Below are 19208 nucleotides of genomic sequence, written 5' to 3'. Positions count from 1 at the left end.
CTTTTAATTTTAAAAATGTTTGGAGTTTTTTTCCCCTTCAAAGGCCATATCAAAGATAGTTCAAGAACGAGGAGAGAAGAACCATGTTTAAGATCAATGTAATCATACATTAAGAGGGGGACACGTTGGCTCATGCCTGTAATCCCAGTACTTTGGGAAGCCAAGGTGGGCAGATCATGAGGTCAGGAGTTCAAGACCAGCCTGACCAACATGGTAAAACCCCGTCTCTACTAAAAATACAAAAATTTGCTGGGTGTGGTGGTGGGCACCAGTAATCCCAGCTACTTGGGAGGCTGAGGCGGGAGAATCACTTGAACCCAGGAGGTGGAGGTTTCAGTGAGCTGAGATCATGCCACTGCACTCCAACCCGATGACAGTGAGAGACTCTGTCTCAAAAAAAAAAAAAAAAAAAAAAAAGTGAAATATACGTTTTCAATGAGGTTCCTTTAATTCTAGGGTTTCAGCTTGTTCATGCCTCTATAAAATTCTGAGGCAGATACTAAAATAATAGTAACTGGGTTGGGACGGGGGCATAATAAAGATAGCTTCAAAAATCTCCTGGGCCTCTGTCTTATCTGTGAGAGGTTTCTTTAAGAAACAAAAGCATTGTTCCAGATAGGAATTGGTTATTTTAATTGATACTTTATCCTGTACCATATGCACTTAAAGATTCTGACAGTCTTCTTTCTTTTTTAAGTAGAAACTACACAAAAAAAGATATCTATGTATCACTTTCTAATACCTAACAGGAAGGTCTTATAAAATATTAAAATAGCAATAAGCAAATACGTACTATAGGATTAAACACTAGCATTGAAAACAAAACAAAAACCGAAACCAAGAATCAACAACATTTTCCTTTTGTTGTTGCCCCCGACCAGATCTGGACTTTATGATCTTTGCAAGGGAGGGGCATAAAGTTTCACAATTCTTCTATTTTAAAATAAATGATGCCATTGCATAAATCAGATTTATCTTTTGAAAATATTGGTGGAAAGCCCATGTGGTTTGAATGGAAATATTCTGTCTTGTGAGGAGAGCCAAATAGGTTTTGCTCTAATAAATTAGCACAGTCTTTTAAGATTAAAAATAGCAAAACATTTTAAATAGTCTGGTTATAGCTTCAACAAGTCAAACATACATTTCTATCTAGCCTATAGTTTTTAAGAGTCTATGTGGGTTTAACTTATTATTCTTCATTCCAATATAAAAAAAGAAGAAAAGAACCAAGTCATTTTTGAACATTAAGAAATTCATAAAGACTGTATAAAAAATCAAAAACAAAACAAAAACAAGAAACAAAAAATCTTCACAGATTGTTAGCCATCTCTTTCAATGATTTCTCATAAATTCTCTCTTTCTTTATCAGTAGGTAACCCCCGTCTCATGAGGAAATATTTTCCAACATTTCCCAAATGAGATCAGTGATTGCTTTTCATGAGAGCTACTGCTCTTTGAGATGTCTGGGTAAGGGAGAACATCTTTTACAAACCAGTAAATACCAAAGAAGAATACCCAAGGGGGATTTGGTAGAAGATGTTTTTTTTTTTTTTGCAGGTAAATCTATGTATTTTTTCTCTTTGTGCATATTTTCTCCACTTGCTGAATATGTGTTTTAGAGCGGAGAGCACAAAAATCAATAAGGAACTTAGTTATCTTTTAAATTTTTCTATTTTCCTGTAAGATCTTTTCTCCCCATTTATTCTCCATGCTCCTGATCAAGATGTTCAGAAGATCGAATAATATATTGCTAATTTTGCCAACAAAACGATGGAGTCCTCTAACTTATAAAAATTTCCATCTCCTGCCCCTGTACCCCTAAATTCACAATTTGGTGAACAGTACACTACTTGTGAGTGATAACAAGTTGAAAGGTGGTGGTGGCTAGATAGACCTAATGCTATTTTATTAAGCCATCTATCTACAGAATTGTTGTTTTTATACTTTAAAAAAATATGTCTATGCTTCCTTTTTTTTCTTTTTTTCTTTTTTTTTAGTCAAGTACTTTCTTAAAGAAACAATAGCACCACATTGGCATAGCTGGCCAAACAATAAATGGGAAAGCAAAATATGCTACATCTTTTATTCTAAACCTTCTCCCAAGTGCATAAAGTAGTAACAGAAACCCTGGAGCCACAGAACATGAGATGGTTTCATCTACACAAACATTGACGTTCCAAAGAGAAGAAGGATTCTCAAGGGAGGACAGGCTTTTTGTTTGTTTGTTTGTTTGCTTTCAAAAAAATTTTCAAGGAAGTGTTTTTTTCAGTATTCCATTGGATCCTTAGGGTGTGTGTGTGTGTGTGTACTTGTATGTGTGTTTGTATGTGTGTGTGTGTGTGTGTATGTAGGATGGGTGTTGAGAGATTTTCATATCCCTAAAAGACTGGATTCTGATGGAGAGCTGCATTAACTTTTTCAGGGGAGCCTCCTCATTTTAAAAAGTTCAAATAATGTTAACACTATCTGGGGAAGAGAGAACAGAAATTTGACCTAAGTATTAGGTATGGTCAGTTAAATTGGAAATAAGCCTATGAGTTGAAAGCTCATCCTTACCAATGTTTACTGTTCTTTAACAAATATCTTAAAATTGCCTCATTTAAAAATTATAGAGCAATCTAATTCTGAAGCAAAGCTTGTAAAGTTTTGGGTTGTGACATTTTAGTTGCTCTTTTCTATGAAGTCCGAGTCATTCTGCTGTAGTATATAGTAATTGACAGACTTTCAGAGTTTGCATCAATTTGTTTTCTAGTTTTAATTCATTAAAAAAATAAAATACCATAATGAGTTATTTTAAATTTGTTGATTTATGATCCAGTTAGAAAGGATTATGTGTTGGAAAAGTTAAGAAAGATAATGTGGCAATGCATCTTTCAGCTTTCCTCCTTGGGGGATTTTTGACTGTGGATAGAATTAAATGAAGAAAATAAGTAATAGACACTCTTGGAATTATCACATCTAACTATGACAGAAAACACATAAGTCTGCAGAAGCTGCCTATAAAGTTTTGTTGAGAGTAAATAATTTTAAAAGGTACATAATGGGAACAAGAAATAAAAAGAAGGACCACCTTGGGAAGAGGAGTCTAGTATCTTATTCCATAGAACCCATACGTCTGGAAAACAGGCAGATGTATAGTTTCTTCTACATCGGTACATAGTGATTGGAACATTGCTGAGCATGCTTGAGGTGCTCAATTCAAATATGTTGGATTGAGAGTTAAAATACTTGTTAACTGAACAGGAGTGCTAGCTCCATTAAATAGGGCCTTCTTTTTGCATATATTCCGAGATCTAGGGAGAGTCTCTCTCTCTCTTTTTTTTTTCTGGCCTCTGATCCTTGAGGTGACCCAGTGGGAGAAAAACTGAAGATGTTATTTTTGTTTTTCATATACACTTTTCAAGGAGGTAAAATACAAAATTTGCATGAAATAATCAAGCCTGGGTGCTTTTAACTAAAAAGTTCTAAGGTGAATAAAAAGATCTAAATGCTGGACAATTCATTGTTCTGATGAGAAAATCTTGATCTGCAAATGGGGGTTATTTTATAGGCGGTGATGGACCTGTACTAACCACTGGACTTTCTTGATACCAATTTTCAGTTGAATGGATAAAGCACATTGACAGAGAGCTAGGGCCTACCCTTCTAAGTGGGAAATTTCTTGTTGTGATGGAAGTTTGTGCCTTTCAGCTGGCAACTCCAGTCAAACATATTTTAACAAAATTTTTAAAAAATGTATATATGGCTAAGAATAAGAGTAAAATTTGTTAAAGAAGATGACTTTGTGACTTTTTATTATTGTTTTCGTATTTCAAGTTTTGGGTCATTTTCCTTATATTGCCTAGAAAGAAGGAATCATTGTGTTTTTCAAAATGAATAGAATATTATTTATAGTATTAAAAGAGGTTTTACTAGATACATAGTAACTGCATAGAAGAGTCAGTGAGTGCTAATAAACAGAGTAATTGATTCCCCTTTCACTGGTAGAAATCTCTTTGTTTTTCTCCTTTTTCTTTTCCTTTTCCTCTCTTCACTTATCTTTGTATTCATAAAACCAAATGCAGAATTCAAAATCAAATTGAAAATCAAATGCTTCCCACATATTTTGAAAAGTGTTTTAAAAGAGATTGAGCTGTTAGCTTTTAACAACTGGTTAGTTGGCCAGTTATTTGGATAGCTGCACTGACAAGAACTGAGATGTCAGGAGCGTTCAATTAATTGATCTCTAGCTATGCTACGAATGGGTTATTTATAGAATTCCTTGCATCTCAGCAACTCAAGCGCTCTGATGTTGCACCCTTATAGCAACCCAGGGTAAAAAAAAAGAAAAAAAAAAAAACCTGAAGCTTTATCTTTTTAAACCTTATACCACCCCTTTGAGGTAGGTAGATGACATATTGCCCCCATTTTGCAGATGAGGAAACTGAGGCACAGAGAGGTGAAGTGACTTGCCCAAGGTCACACTGGTGAGTCCATGGCACAGCTGGCAGATGTTTGTTTCTTCAGTGAGGAAAAAAAACCAGGACTGCTAAAATTCCTAGTCTTCTGCTTTTTCCATTCCACAATTTCCTCTCTGGACTCGCCAGTCCAATTTGCATCAGTGGACTTTAGTGTCTGAAGTTCCTCTCGGAAGGCATAACTGGGGGGACTTTCCCTTCTTTCCCAAATGGATGGAGCTTTCAGTACCCTTCCCCTTGTGTCATCTTTGGCTCCAGGCTTCCCCTTTTGTTTTGCTTTCACCTATTACCGTTTTGGCCAGATTCTTTCATATAACAAACTACAAAATAGCACCATTATACTAAAAAACAGAGTTTTATATACTGTTTGATATACCTTGTAATATTGATATGCTAAATTTACATAGCGCTCTATATGGAAAAAGTAAAAAGAGGAAAGTTACTAATCAGGTTGCACATTAACTCCTCATTTGAAGAAACTGTTTTGAGTTGAAGAAACTTTCTATGTTTAAAACATATGCCTAAAAATGATTGGCCCCAAAGTTGCAACTATTTGCATTATTCTTTTTTGTAAGCATGATGTGGAAAAATAAAGCTTTGTGTCTAAAATAAATGCATCCAACTTATATTTGGCACAAATGCCACAGATGGAATCTTGTGGGTTAGAAATTGGTGTGTTTCTTGACGACTCGCTGCTGCTTTTGAGGAGGCCAAATTCAACAAATATAAAGGTTTTGAAGGGAGATGGTGGGTGTAGACAAACAAGATTATCAGACACGGTAAAACAAACAGCCCATGTTGTGTAGAAAGAAGTGCAAGTAAAGAAACAATTCATAAACCACTTAGACAAGGTTGCTCAATGAATGGCTCCAGCAGCCAAGATTCAGAGAGGAATTTAGTGCAACTGGATCTACACAATATCCATGCATTTGTGGCTCTTTAGAGGCAGGGACTAAGATATATATGTGTGTGTGTGTGTATATATATATACACATATATATATATATGTGTATATATATATATATATATGTTTTTTTTTCTTTTCTATAGAACATTACTGATAAAGGATCAACAGCAATCTACCAACTCCAGGACAATTTTTTCAAGGTGCAAACCTTTTATCAATCACTCCTAAAGACAATGTTGGAATGTTTACTTGTGTATTTCATTGGGGGAAACGCCCATCTTTTCAATGTTATCAAACTTATTTTTTGGTAGGTATTCCAAAGTTTAACAGGTAACTCGTGCAGAGCAAAGGATTCTGCGGTGGCATGTCGCTCTTCACTTCTCAGGCGGGTCTTCCTACATTCTGTAGTTTTTGTTTCCTGCACTCCCTCTACTTGCGTTCTTCAGATGTACTTCCTATAATTAAGGAAGAAAAAGTGACATTAACTTGATGAAGTTTTATTTATCCATCTATTTCTTACAGTGGGTCTCAGCCTTACCAGTTGAGCTAATAGAGAGCTTGGGCCTTGGTTTTCTTGAGAAGGGCATATATAGGTGTACAGACCCTTAATACTTTTGCCAAACCTCACTCAGGCATCTTCTCTGTATCCCTGGTGGCGTGAATACCACAGATAGCTTTATAATCACACAAAGATGAGATTTGATTCATCTGTCTCTATCACAGATTCATTGATAGGAACAAGATCCTGAAAAATCCAGCCCTCTGGCCTCTGCCTCCTTTCCTAGTAAGAAACAAAATCAGTCACATTCTGGGATCATCCTTTGTTGTTTTATTGCAGTTTGTTCTGTTTTAATTTTTGTAAAAAAAGAGACATTTCTTTTTCATTGATTTTCTTGTTTTCTTCTAGAGCAAGGCAGAGTTTTAGAAATTGAAGATTAGGAAGTCTTATAATTAATTTTGAGTCTATAAAATCACAGACATACTGGGCTAAGCTCAAATTGTAGCTCTTCTATTTTCTAGCTATGTAAACTTGTATGAGTGGCAATCTCTTGTGTTTCAGTTTCTTCATAATAAACTAGGGTAATAATAATATCTACCTTATAGGATCAAAGATTACATCATATATAGAAAAGTGCTTACAATAGGCCTGGCACATGGTAAGTGCTACATATTATTATTATTAACTCATTATTATTATTATATTATTATTAACTGCTATTATTATTATTAACTCATTTTTCCTCTTATTATTTTTTTTTGAGACAGAGTTTCGGTCTTGTTACCCAGGCTGGAGTGCAATCGCTCGATCTCGGCTCACCGCAACCTCCGCCTCCTGGGTTCAAGCAATTCTCCTGCCTCAGCCTCCCGAGTAGCTGGGACTACAGGCATGCGCCACCATGTCCAGCTAATTTTTGTATTTTTAGTAGAGACGGGGTTTCACCATGTTGACCAAGATGGTCTCGATCTCTTGACCTCGTGATCCACCCACCTCGGCCTCCTAAAGTGCTGGGATTATAGGTGTGAGCCACCGCGCCCGGCCTTCATTTTTCCTCTTAGTATTGTCACCTTTATTGGAAAGTAACCATGCCAAGACTGAAAGTTCTGGGTTCCTAATTTGGTGCTACCATCACTCATCAACAAGCAATGATGTTATCTTAAGAATATTGAGTTTTCTTTTATTTTTTAGACAGGGTCTCTCTCTGTCGCCTAGGCTGGAATGTGGTGGTGCCATCTCAACGCACTGCAACCTCTGCCTCCAAGGCTTACACAATCCTCCTGCCTCAGCCTCCTGAGTAGCTAGGACCATAGGCATGCACCACCATGCCTGAATAATTATTTTTATTTTTTGTAGAGACAGAGTTTTGCTATATTGCCCATGCTGGTCTTCAACTAGTGGGCTCAGGTGATCCGCCAGCTTTGGCTTCCCAAAGTGCTGGGATTCCAGGCATGAGCCACTATACCTGGCCCATATATTGAGTTTTGTTTGGAATAGAAGCCCTGTGAGAGCAGAGATGTGTCTGTTCACTGTTACAGTCCCAGTGTCTAAAACAGCATCCAGGTTATTGCAGGTGCTCAATAAATGTCTAAAATGAGTTAAATGAATGAATGGGTATGAGGGACTCCCTTGTGATGTGCAGAACTAAGTCATTATATTTTAATACTTTTCCTACAGTTATTATTTTATCCTTGAATATATTTAAATAGCAAAATATGTAGATAAGGAGTTTTGAAATAAAAAGAAGGAGGAACTGGCATTTATATGTATAAACCTGAGGTACTTTTTTTTTTTGGTTTTACCTCTAGCCAGAGATCCCTCTATAGAAGGATGTAATGGATAATTATTGGTATAGAATGAGGTTCAAAACAGAAAACAAGAGTTTTCTCCGTGATACCTGGAATCTTCAAACTTCCTTCTGGCTAAGGTAGTGAACACTCACACAATCACAACATTGTGAGGAGCTGAACACACTTGAGATTACTCAGACCTTGACCTGGAGATGGTGAGAGGTCTTAATATGGAGGCTGGGGAAAAAAAATCAACCGCCACTCCTTGGAAATAATACCTATTGGTCAAGGCCCATAGAGATCTGGCAGTTTTTCTTACACATGTTTTTCAGTTCTACTTGGAACATTGGAGCTATCACCAAGTCCTTCATGAAAGGTAGCTTGCATTTTAAGAGTTGATGGTCAACATCTTGTACTGACTGAGTAGAAGGAAGATGGCATCATTGTGGAAAAGCATTCATTAAAATAGGTCAGTGACCACTGCAAAAAGGAAAAAAAGCTGGTAGAAGGAAACTGGGCATTTGTATAGAATAACTTGAAATGCCATCTGCTTTTAATCCTGGCACTTTCCCTCAAATATCACAAAAGACCAATTAAGATGCATTTGTTGTGGTGCAAAGCATCTACTGTTAAGCTCCCAGTAAACTTGTGTTCTTAATCTTACATCATGTTCTGTTTTCTGTGTTTTCGAGATGGAGTGTCACCCTGTCACCCAGGCTGGAGTGCAGTGACGTGATCTTGGCTCACTGCAACCTTTGCCTCCCAGTTCAAGTGATTCTTGTGCCTCACCCTCCCAAGTAACTGGGATTACAAGTGCACACCACCATGCCCAGCTAATTTTTTGTATTTTTAGTAGAGATGGGGTTTCACCATGGCCAGGCTAGTCTGGAACTCCTGACCTCAGGTCATCTGCCTGCCTTGGCCTCCCAATGTGTTGGGATTATAGGCATGAGCCACCATGCCCGGCCGTGTTCTGCTTTCTTATAGGAGTTCTCTAGAAAAATGAGAGAAGGACACATGGGGCCACAGAACAGCATCATTAATGTTCTAAAACTCCTTGAAACATTTCTGTTCAATTCTCAATCAACACTGTTGATGGTCTGTAGCTCATCAAACCCCCAAAATACATATTTTTAAGGATGCCACCTCTCTGCCTAACTACTAACCAAATTAATTCACAGCAGAGAAACACACTAATTTGAATTTTGCCTTTTGTTTTTCCATTTACGAGGCATGCCAGCTGAAAATAAGATCTTTAAGCTAATCTTCAATGCCTAAACTAAGAAAATACTCAAGAATGAAATGGGAACAAATTAAAAGAAAGCCTCATAAAGTGTTTAATCTCCATTCTTTCTCTCAAGCCAAGTTAATTGCAAATTTCTACAAGGAAACATGAAGATACCACCTATGCTTCACTCTTTAAATTAGCGGGGGGCTATAGCAAAAAGAGTTGAGGTTAGAATGGCCAACCACATACATCTTATTTTTTGTCTCCAATAGAGAGATTCTTTTTCTTTTCTCCCAAAGCACAAGGCATAAAGTGTAAAATCTGAGCAGAGGGATATCCCTTGGTCTGTTTCTTCTGGGTCTGTCTCAGCATCACAGCAAAGCCATGGGCTGAAACTTCACTTGAGTGAAGCAGATGCTGTGCCAAGTAGCATGGTTCCCGTGCACACACGTGCCTGGTTGAGGCCATTCAAACCAGCTGGGATGTCGTCTGGTTTGCATTTGGCTCTCTTCCCAGGCTGTCACATGTGACTTCTTTGTTGCAGACAATGACAGTGACAAAACAAAAGCACTCAGGGACTGGGTCTCAGTTGCATCTGTTGCTTTGCTTATTGTCTTAACTTAATTATGCCGGCCACCCTTGACAATGGGCGGCAAGTGGAGGCATGTTAGAAGCAGCCATCATCGAAGCTGGCATCCACCTTTGGTGCACTTCTTGAAGGATTATGAAACTGTCCCACATTCATCCAAGCAAAAACTTTTTACTTTAACAGCTTGTCCAACGCAAACAAACCAGCTGAAACTGTTTCTAGTATGCAACTAGACAGATTTTTAAAATGAAAACAGTAGTGGGTAAATACTGTTTCCTACTGACACCAATGAAGGTAAGACTATTAAGAAAACATTGAGCCTCCAGCTCACTGGGGTGTGGGTGACACAGCAAGACTCTGTCTCAAAAAAATAAAAAATAAAAATATTGTTTTGTTTCTTGAAAAAAAAAATGGTTTACCCTTCAGAAGGAAAGTTTAACCAACTGATTAGGAAATAAGTTTGCAGAGGGTTTAATTTGTGATATATGTGATCACCCATTATGTACAGACACACATATTTATGGTGCTAGAAAGACCCTGAAGAGGCCATTCACCTTCTCCCATTCTCTCTTGGTTCTTATCCTAGATCCAAGCTTTCCTTTGGAAAGCTATCCACAGACTTTTCAATTAAGATCACTGTGCCAGGTGTGGTGGCTCACACCTGTAATCCCAGCACTTTGGGAGGCTGAGGTGGGCAGATCACTTGAGATCAGCCTGGACAACATGGTGAAACCCCATCTCTACTAAAAATGCAGAAAAATAGCCAGATGTGGTAGCATGTGCCTGTAGTCTCAGCTACTCAGTAGGCCAAGGCAGGAGAATTGCTTGAACCCAAGAGGTGGAGGTTGCAGTGAGAGTAAGACAAAACAAAAACAAAAACAAACAAAAAAACCTGAGGACTAATAACAATGGCAATAATAATAATCTTGCTTAACATTTACAGAGGATTTATAGTTTACAAAATAATCTCACTGAATCCTTACAATCACCACATGAGGTGATATGGTATTATTCATGTCATCCCATGTACAAGCCAAGACTCGCTAAGATTTAGTAATGTCCTTGAGGTCGCAGAGGAACAAACTGATAGAACAATCGCTAAAATAATGACAGTTCCCATTACTTGAACATTTGTTACATGCTGGGGATTGTAGTATGCATGTAATAGCAAAGAAAAAAAGTTCTCTCAAGGGTAAGTACTAGTGTCTTGACTGTTTTATTTTTAAGGAATCTGAAGCTTAGGGTAAACAACTTGCCTACTTTCTTATGGTGGAGATGTAATAGTGGTTGGAATTTGGACCTATTCTTTCTGATTCTGGAGCTCACCGGTTAACCACTCTGCTAAACTGTCTCCCCAAGAGCTAAAAAATCTAGTGCTTTCAAGTCCAAATCTCTTTCAAATAGCAATAGTTGATAATATCATTAGCTGCCCATGCTCCCAGATGGTGGTAGATGCTGGTTTAGAGGGCAAGGCTGTGCCATGGGACAGAAGACTCAATGAGGAGGGTGAGTATTACCACAAGCTGGGGACCATTTGTAATGGCTATTTTTAGAAGTCTAGGAGCACAGTATTCAATTAGCAAAAGCGAAGTCCCTGATATTATAACCCCTTTTTTTTCTCCCCACCTATCTTTATAAGATTTTGCCTGAGAGATAGAATCTAAAAGGGCAAAAATAGGCTCTTTAAACTCCAGGGAGGAAGCAGTGATGTTTTCAATAGACCACGTTTCCATCTCCACCCACTCCAAACAATTTGAGTATTGTATGACATGAAGTCTAGGAAAAGCCTGGCATTCTATAAAAAACACTGGGAAAATTCTGTCCGGCATGGAATATCAGCAGCTTATTGTACTGCATAGTACTAACTCGGCATTGACCTTCTCCCACAAAGGGCGAAACGAGAAGAAAAGAGCAGTGGATGATTGGAGAGATGGCTCAGATATCAGCCCTTTACCTGTTGAAAGGGATATGCTATAGCAATTTTGCTAGCTTGGCCTGGGGACATGTGAAATGGTGGAGGATGATTTAGATGTCTCAGTATCAACTTTGATATCTCTTTACTTCCTTTACTTCAGGGAATCACAAGTTCAAATTCCAGGAGAGTTGGATCAGCCTTTTCTCTCTGGCAGCCAGGCAGAGTGAGGGTCATGCGATCTACTCAGCACTTTGGGATGTGACTTTAAAACCAAAGAACAAGGTGCGATTTCAAGAAACCTGTACTCCTCCTTTATGTGGCTGCTGCTTTAACATCGTGAGGGGTATATGCTTACTGGACACAGTTTTGGTCGGCCCAGCCTCATGTTTTTTTCTGAAAACCTCATTCCACTTTTTATGTGGTTGTAGCGGGAATTCCCCCTCACCCCCTGCCAGTACAACACTCTCCTCTGATTCTAGTGGATTGGACCAGGGCAGGCCCCTCCCAAGAGCTAATGACCAAGTGTCGGGGGAACATCGAGGCAGATCTATTTTTGAGAAACACAGAAATTTGTTGGGCAACTTCATTGCCCAACTTGGGCTCAAAGACTCCCTGATGACTTTGCTAAACCTTCCTTGGACCATAGACCCATCTAAAACGTTTCCGACCAATCTGCTCTCCCTCTCTTCTTCCCTTGGGGTCAGGCTCGCCTTGCAATCTGATGGCTTCTCCTATCCTCCCCTATTTTCCATTCACACATGAATTCTCCCTAATAAAACCGCTGCTCATTTAACACCTTCCCGTCTTCTGCTTCTTGGAGGACCTGTCTTAACACATGTGGTTTGAATCCTAGCTCTCCCACAGAGTAGTTGTGTGACCTTTGATAATCACTACATTGTGCTGTCCTCAGTTTCCTCTTCTATAAAATAAAAGGGTAGGGTAAGATCATCTACCTCAGAGTGGTGTTGTAATTGGATGCATAAACCTGGACTCATTTGCCTGGCATAGGGTATAGTTGTGTGCAAGAGAGCCTACTGTTTTAAAAAAAAACACTTGGACCTAATTGTTAGCACTCTCAGTCTGTTTTAGCTTGTGTACTATAAAAGCCCTCTCTGGGTCCACATTTGTTCAAGCATTGATGTTCTGTAGAGTCAATTCTGCATGTTTGCCTCTCCACTAAAAGATAAGTTCTGTGAGGGCAGGTAGCGTATTTCCTTCACTTCTATATCCTTCCCAGACCCAAGCATAGTGCTTTGAGCAAAGTGGCCAATGAGGAAATGCTCATTAAACGGACTCAAATTTCCTGCAGGAATGATGGAATAGAGTTCAGGTCAACAGTAAATACCGTGTGGCTGCTTATGTTCTTCCTGTGGCATTCTCTACAAGGACAAATAGCACAGAGCCTCCTGCCATTTCATACAAGTGACAGATTGTAGTATGATAAATATCAACTAAGAAATACAGGAGAGAGTGCAGTGCTTGATTAACACACTGTGGTCTCTCTCTCTCGGGCTTGGATTCTACTTGGCTACTTGTTAGTTTAACACTTTGGCAAGACATTTTGCCATACTCAGCCTCAGTTTTCCTATCTATACAATAGTGATAATTACAGTACGCAATCTGAAGGCTTCATGTAAAGACTAAATGAGGTGATTCACTATAGCTCTTGCCACATAGCAAGTACCTAATCAATATCAGCTACTATGAGTCTTTTAAGTTTATTTTTTAATTGTTACTATTATCATAGCAGTTTCTATGCTACAGTGCTGCCCTTTCTCTGGCTGAATATGGGGAAAGAGTAGCTACCTCCTTGGTTTCCAGAGCTCCCTTGAGTGCTGGGAGAGTGGACTTATAGCTCTGTTTTCTAGTGACTGGGGCATCCCTAGGAAACCCCAAGAATCAGAGGACTTTATTCCAAGAGTATCTTGACTTAGGAACTTTATTACTCTTTAAAGGCTACCACCTGACTCTATTTCAAATATTTCTGCCTGTGATATAAAAAATCTCTATCAAAATGTTTTAAAAGCCTGGAGAGCAAAGAAAAAAAAAATGCCAATGGGTGCTTTCCCTTGCTGACAAGAGGTGTTTATATTGCCTTTAATTGTCATGAAGGATGTTGTAAAATACATTAGGATCAGGGTTCCCCAGACGGTTGATTTTATGGGCAGCTTGTTTAGTTAGCTGTTTGTGTTACATTTTTAAATTTAAAAAAAGTTTAAGCTTATTATCTTTCCCAGAGGGAGTTGATTTTGGAATTGTTGAAAAGTCACCAGATTCTAACAATTTTGCTGATATGTGCTAAAGATTCAGCACATTCTTACCTAAAAACTGGATTTGGTTGTTCTTTTTCTCTTAAGCCTCTGAAATGCCATCGTTTCATCTGACATACAATTTATGCTAGAGTTACTCAAACTAGTGTATGCAGTAACTCCTATTACAGTGTCCTTGGGAGATGTGAGGCCTAGGGTTTTTACCTTTTGGTGTCATTTCAGTGCAATAGTGATGAGTTCAAAGGGTTAGGAGGAAAGGGTGTTGCCGTCTTTCACTCATTTCTTGTGTGTGTGACAAATCTGGGCAGAACATTCAAATGCCGTGTTCTGAATTTTCCTCCTCACTGAATTGAAAGAAATTTTGGAAGTTTGGAAGGTTCTCTTGAACTTTTAGGATGAATAAAATAACACTATGACAAGTTAAAGTGATTTGCATCTGTTTGAGGTTGATGGGAGTCTTCAGCATATGAAAGTAAACATGCAGAATGCCAGCCAGTGCTCGTCCAAGGCAGAGAATGGCTCAGGAACATTTCATGCATGCATACAGTTCTTTTTTTTGTTAAATCAGAATTGTGGCATTGTGCCACCTCTACCTTCATCCTAGTGTTCTTTCAAAGATGGAAACATTATAGAGAGACAAATCAGAGCATTAATATTGACCTAGGTAAACCAATACTGACAAAATAACAGTCATTATACTATGCATTTATTGATTCATTCATATTTTTCATTCCTTCTAGTCTTCCAGTGCTTCATGAGCTAGTCAAGCATGACACACACTTGCACCATGACATAAACATTGCCTATCCCCAACTCTACAATTATCAGCTAATGGGGAACCTTATCCAACCCTCAACCTGCCATGGTCTTGCTCCTAATCCTTTGGAATTTTGTCTTGCCATAATTGTGAACTAAAGCTGTGAAAATAGCACATCACATTTTTACAGATGGCAAAGCTAGTTGGCCTTTGATTACTTAACCTCTTGGTGTTGGCTAGACAGAAAGCCCCAAGCAAATGTTTATACGTTGCACATAGGATATTGTAGAAACTTTTGCCATGGATCCTAGCTTGGAAGTTTGGACCATTGGATCTGTTTGGGTTTGATGTAAAATTTCTTGGTCTTTCACTAGGAACTTTGGAGTTATTTTATGAGACAAGAGTTGCTATCACACTCAGCTTTTCATAGATCTTGCTCTTAACATCTTATCTTCATATGGACATTTTGACTATAACAGTTAGAGAAGCCCAGGAGGACAGGGTAACCCATTGTCATCTTTTTTCCAGAGTGATCATAATAGATGCCTACTCAAGTAAATGAATGTTCCTTTATCTGACCCAATGGGCATGAAAGCATATGACAGACTAAATAGAGGAAGTTAGAGGCTTATGGTTAAGAAATGGGAAAGTGGTAGAAGAGGCATTTGATAGGTTTTGCCAATAATCCCAGTCCCTAACAGAAGTAGGGGCAGGGGATGATAGAAGCAAGATTGGCTGGAAGCACTGACCTTTGGTTGTAATGGGTCAGTAATTAGACCTAGAAGTTTCCAAAGTTGCAAATTGGTTCTATGGGAAAGTTACTGTGATCTATAGATAGGGATCTACAGAATCCTTCTCTGTATATTAGATGGGAAGTGGTTGAAGTCCCTGGATCCTTAGAAGATACAAAATAAGAAAACCAACTTATTTCCACCCCTCCAAAAATGTCCCCTTTATTTCCTGAATAGTTTTTAATTTAGGATGAGAAACAGGCTTTTGAGAAGACAAAGGAATCCTGCAGTTTTTACTTAATGATCACTAGTTTTTACAGAGGAATTTACCTCCACTGAAAGAAAAGCCAGTAAACTGTTTTCAGCTATAATTTTGGAAAATAGTTCCCCCCAAGCTTCCCTAGTGGGTGCAACATTGCTAGGACACAAAGCTAGACACACACACACACACACACACAGAGAGAGAGAGAGAGAGAGAGAGAGAGAGAGAGAGACACCATACACAGGAGAAAATAATCCCCTTAAAACTGTTTGCTATAGTTTATTACAGATTCTAAATTACTACAAAGGACCTTTAGAATTAAAATCGGTTTGATGCATCTTTAGCATTCTTATTTCTAACCATCATACTTCCACTTTTTAAAAAGTTAGCTTCTTGACCAATGGTTCTTAAAACTATAACCACATTAGTTAATAAAATAAAGATGGCAATTTCCAAAATGTTTTCTAGCTCTTGTTACCCATCTAACAATAGACAATGAGAGTTATAATTGAGTTCCTGGTATGGTAGGAATTTTCTTAGGGGTTCTCTGGAAGAGTCAGACATGGACTCATAAACCTCTTGTCCCATATCTCTCATCGTTTGCCTGCTGTTCTCAATCTCCATTTCTCTCTTCTGGAATTTAAACGTAAGTTTATATTTCTAAATCATCTCTTTTGGCCACTGGATAAAAATGGGATGGCACTAAAAGCATTAAGGAGTTCCATTACAGAAGGACCCTCAAACATGTGGGCATCAGGGAAAACTTTTGATTCCAGTTAGGTCTTTGGGGATGATGGAAAAGCTGATGTTCACCTTGCAGGTCTGGAATTTTAGTGGACCTGGAGAAGCCTTGCTAACCTCAGCTATTCTCTTTTTAAAAATAGACCTGTGTTGCTTAGGCCAAAGGAATCAGTAACTGGGCTTTAAGCACTGAGGTGAGCATACAAACTGGGTATTTCAAACCTCATGAAAAGGGATTTGAATTCTGCTTTATCTGTTAATCTTTTCATTGCTCCTGAAGGCTTCCTCTTTAATTAGAGACTATCAATATTACCCTTGGATTAAAAGTCAACTGTGTGTTATCTAGTGAATATTGCAAAAAGCCCTACACTTTTCCTATGGGCAAGTAAAAATAGACCTCATCTTCCCCAATGGATGTTAATGGACTTGAGAAATTGCAGAATTTATTACCTAATAAAACACTATTTCTCTTTAGTGGGAGGGAGGTGGTCAGGGGAACGGACGAGAGAGAAGGGGAATTGCTCTTTGGGAGCTCATTTCTTTGCCTCCTTTTTCACCCTTACATTCGAACAGTGCACACATTAGAAGCTATGTAAGGTTTTGTTTGTTTTCAAGAGATGTTTAAAAAAAGATCAAATGCTTGTGAAAGGCATTAGATTGGCAGCCCTAGAAACTGAAGTGTCCCGGAAGCTGTGTGAGCCTGGAAATATCCTGCATTTCTATTTGTTTTGGCAATTTTACTTAAAACTACCAAGAACCGGAGTTCATGCTACAATTAAATTTTCCCTAGGCACCAAGAAATGAAAGCACATATTACATTTAATTTTAACTAGTTGAGAAAAATGGTTGTTTTCTGAAAGTTCGTTATATGACCCTGAAACAGAAGCAATGGCTCTGCACTTGGGAGAGCCAAGCTACCATTTAAGTTGGAATTATTTATAGACCCAGGGGTTCTCTGGGTTGGAATGGTTCGTAGGTCATTGAGTTCTCTTATTTTCCTACCACATGCTTGAAACTCTACTACCACATCATGGAAAAGGGTTGGCAGGCTTGGGCTTGAAGTTCTTGGTGACACAAGACTGGCTTTTACTTCAGGAGGTAGCTCCAAGTTTTTACATAGCTCCAAGTTTTAGAGGTACGTAAAATAATGTTAACTAAAACTTTAATAGTGCTTACTATGTACTAGATACCATTAAAACACTATAATATGTGTATTTGAATACACATCTCCCACTTCTTATACAGAGACACTCATGCACACATTATACTCACACACATACACACACACATACAATCTCAGTAAACCCTCACAATAACTGTATAAGGTAGATTCAGTTGTTACCCTTATATAACAGATGAGGAAACTGAGGCACACATAAATTACATGATTTGCCTAAAGCCACAATATAAGTAAGAAAGTGCCAAGATTTGAACCCAGGTATTCTGACTCTACATTTTGTACTCTTAGTGACTATATTTTATTATTATTATTTTTAAATTTTTTTTGAGACAGAGTCTTACTCTGTTACCCAAGCTGGCGTGCAGTGACAGGATCTTGGCTCACTGCAACCTCAGCCACCTGGGTTCAAGCAATTCTCATGCCTCAACCTCCCGAGTAGCTTTGATTACAGGTGCGTGGCACCACACCCACCTAATTTATTGTGTATTTTTAGTAGAGACAGGGTTTTGCTATGTTGCCCAGGCTGGACTCAAACTCCTGAGCTCAGGCAATCTGCCTGCCTCAGCCTCCTGAAGTGCTAGGATTACAGGCATCGGCCACCTTAAAGACTATATTTTAGCCTCTCCAATGCTTATAACTATTGTTCATGCCTAGCACAGAGGTTTGCACATTGTAGATGCCCAATAAAAAATATTTTTCACCAATTTTATATCAGGATGATTATTCCATACATATTCCAATTAGTTTTACACATAAGTATCAATTTGCCCTAGGAAACAGTTGAAGTTGAAACACTGGAATTTTAAATGTTTATTAATATTCTGCCTACTTCAAAGAAACATTAAGAGGAGTAATAGGTATATAACATTCACTATGGAATTCTTAGCCAGTTGCACCTGTAGCAGTAGGTCCTTGAACAATTTCAATTTGGCCAGAGAAGGAAATTCCAAACATGCAAGACTTGTAGTATAAGCATAGCTCCTATGCCTTTCCTTTTATACTCTGTACTTGCCTCACTGTCTTATGTAGGAGAACAGGAATCATTTCATTCAGCAATGCAACTTGTTTCTATGATGTGTATTTCTATCACTATTCATCAGCCTATGTCACTCATTTGTCCATCCATCCATCCATCCATCCATCCATCCATCCATCCACCCACCCACCCATCCAAACAGCATTAGATGTCATGTATCTCTGGATGCTTGGGTACTGATACTAGAAAGAAGGAGATGGAAAGGTAATAATCGATTCTTCCTGTTTTCTTGGTTCATACTATTCAGTAATCACATGTAGGCATTCAAGATAATTGCTTTAGAATTGGTAAAACTCATTCCGAAAAGGACTGTGCTGCAGTACGTAGTTTGCCAGTTAAGCATTCTTTAACTAGAAAATCTTTTTATCCCTTCCCTTCCCTTTCTTCCTTTTTTCCTTCCTCCCTTCCTCCTCTCCTTCCCTTCCTTCCCTTCCCTTCCTCTCCTTCCCTCCCCTCCTCTCCCTCCCTCCCTCTCTCTTTCCTTGTCTCTCTCTTTGCCTTTGCTTTAGTTCTTCTTGAATAAAGTTTATGATTGGGTATAATTATAGTTCATTCAAACCTTTCTACAGGATATGAATTCTTAGTCATTCTATGGAGCTGTGATCCCTTGAAGAACCATCTGTGTTTATTTGCTACTCTAAGGTGATGGTTGTAGAAGGAATTGGCCTCTGCCTGCAGCTGGTCCCAAAGCATGGATGTCTTAGCAGGAGAACTTAGCATCTCCTATCTCCTGACTCACCATTAGGCTAAGGCACCAGCCTGGCTTCTCTCTGCTCTGATAAGCCAGGGTCCACTTTGCAACCACAGCAGCAGTGGCTTGGCTCCCATGTGGGGCCTTGGCATGCTTTC

The 19208-nt window shown here is 38.6% G+C and overlaps 1 protein-coding gene across 2 annotated transcripts in view; it reads right to left on the bottom strand.

The window, feature by feature from the left end:
- Positions 1 to 393: 393 nt before the first annotated feature.
- Positions 394 to 19208, bottom strand: part of IGF1 (insulin like growth factor 1) — an 80953-nt gene continuing 62138 nt past the window's right edge. For both annotated transcript variants that reach the window (XM_021675558.2, XM_021675559.2), the window contains exon 4: positions 394 to 5819. In XM_021675558.2, coding sequence (XP_021531233.1) covers positions 5760 to 5819 — 60 coding nt within the window. In that variant the 3' untranslated portion in view covers positions 394 to 5759. The remainder of the gene's footprint in view (positions 5820 to 19208) is intronic.

Source organism: Aotus nancymaae, unplaced genomic scaffold (assembly GCF_030222135.1).
Source record: "Aotus nancymaae isolate 86718 unplaced genomic scaffold, 86718_ANA_hifiasm-v0.15.2.pri h1tg000021l, whole genome shotgun sequence".
Lineage (NCBI taxonomy): Eukaryota > Metazoa > Chordata > Mammalia > Primates > Aotidae > Aotus > Aotus nancymaae.
This window is presented reverse-complemented; position numbering and strand designations above follow the sequence as displayed.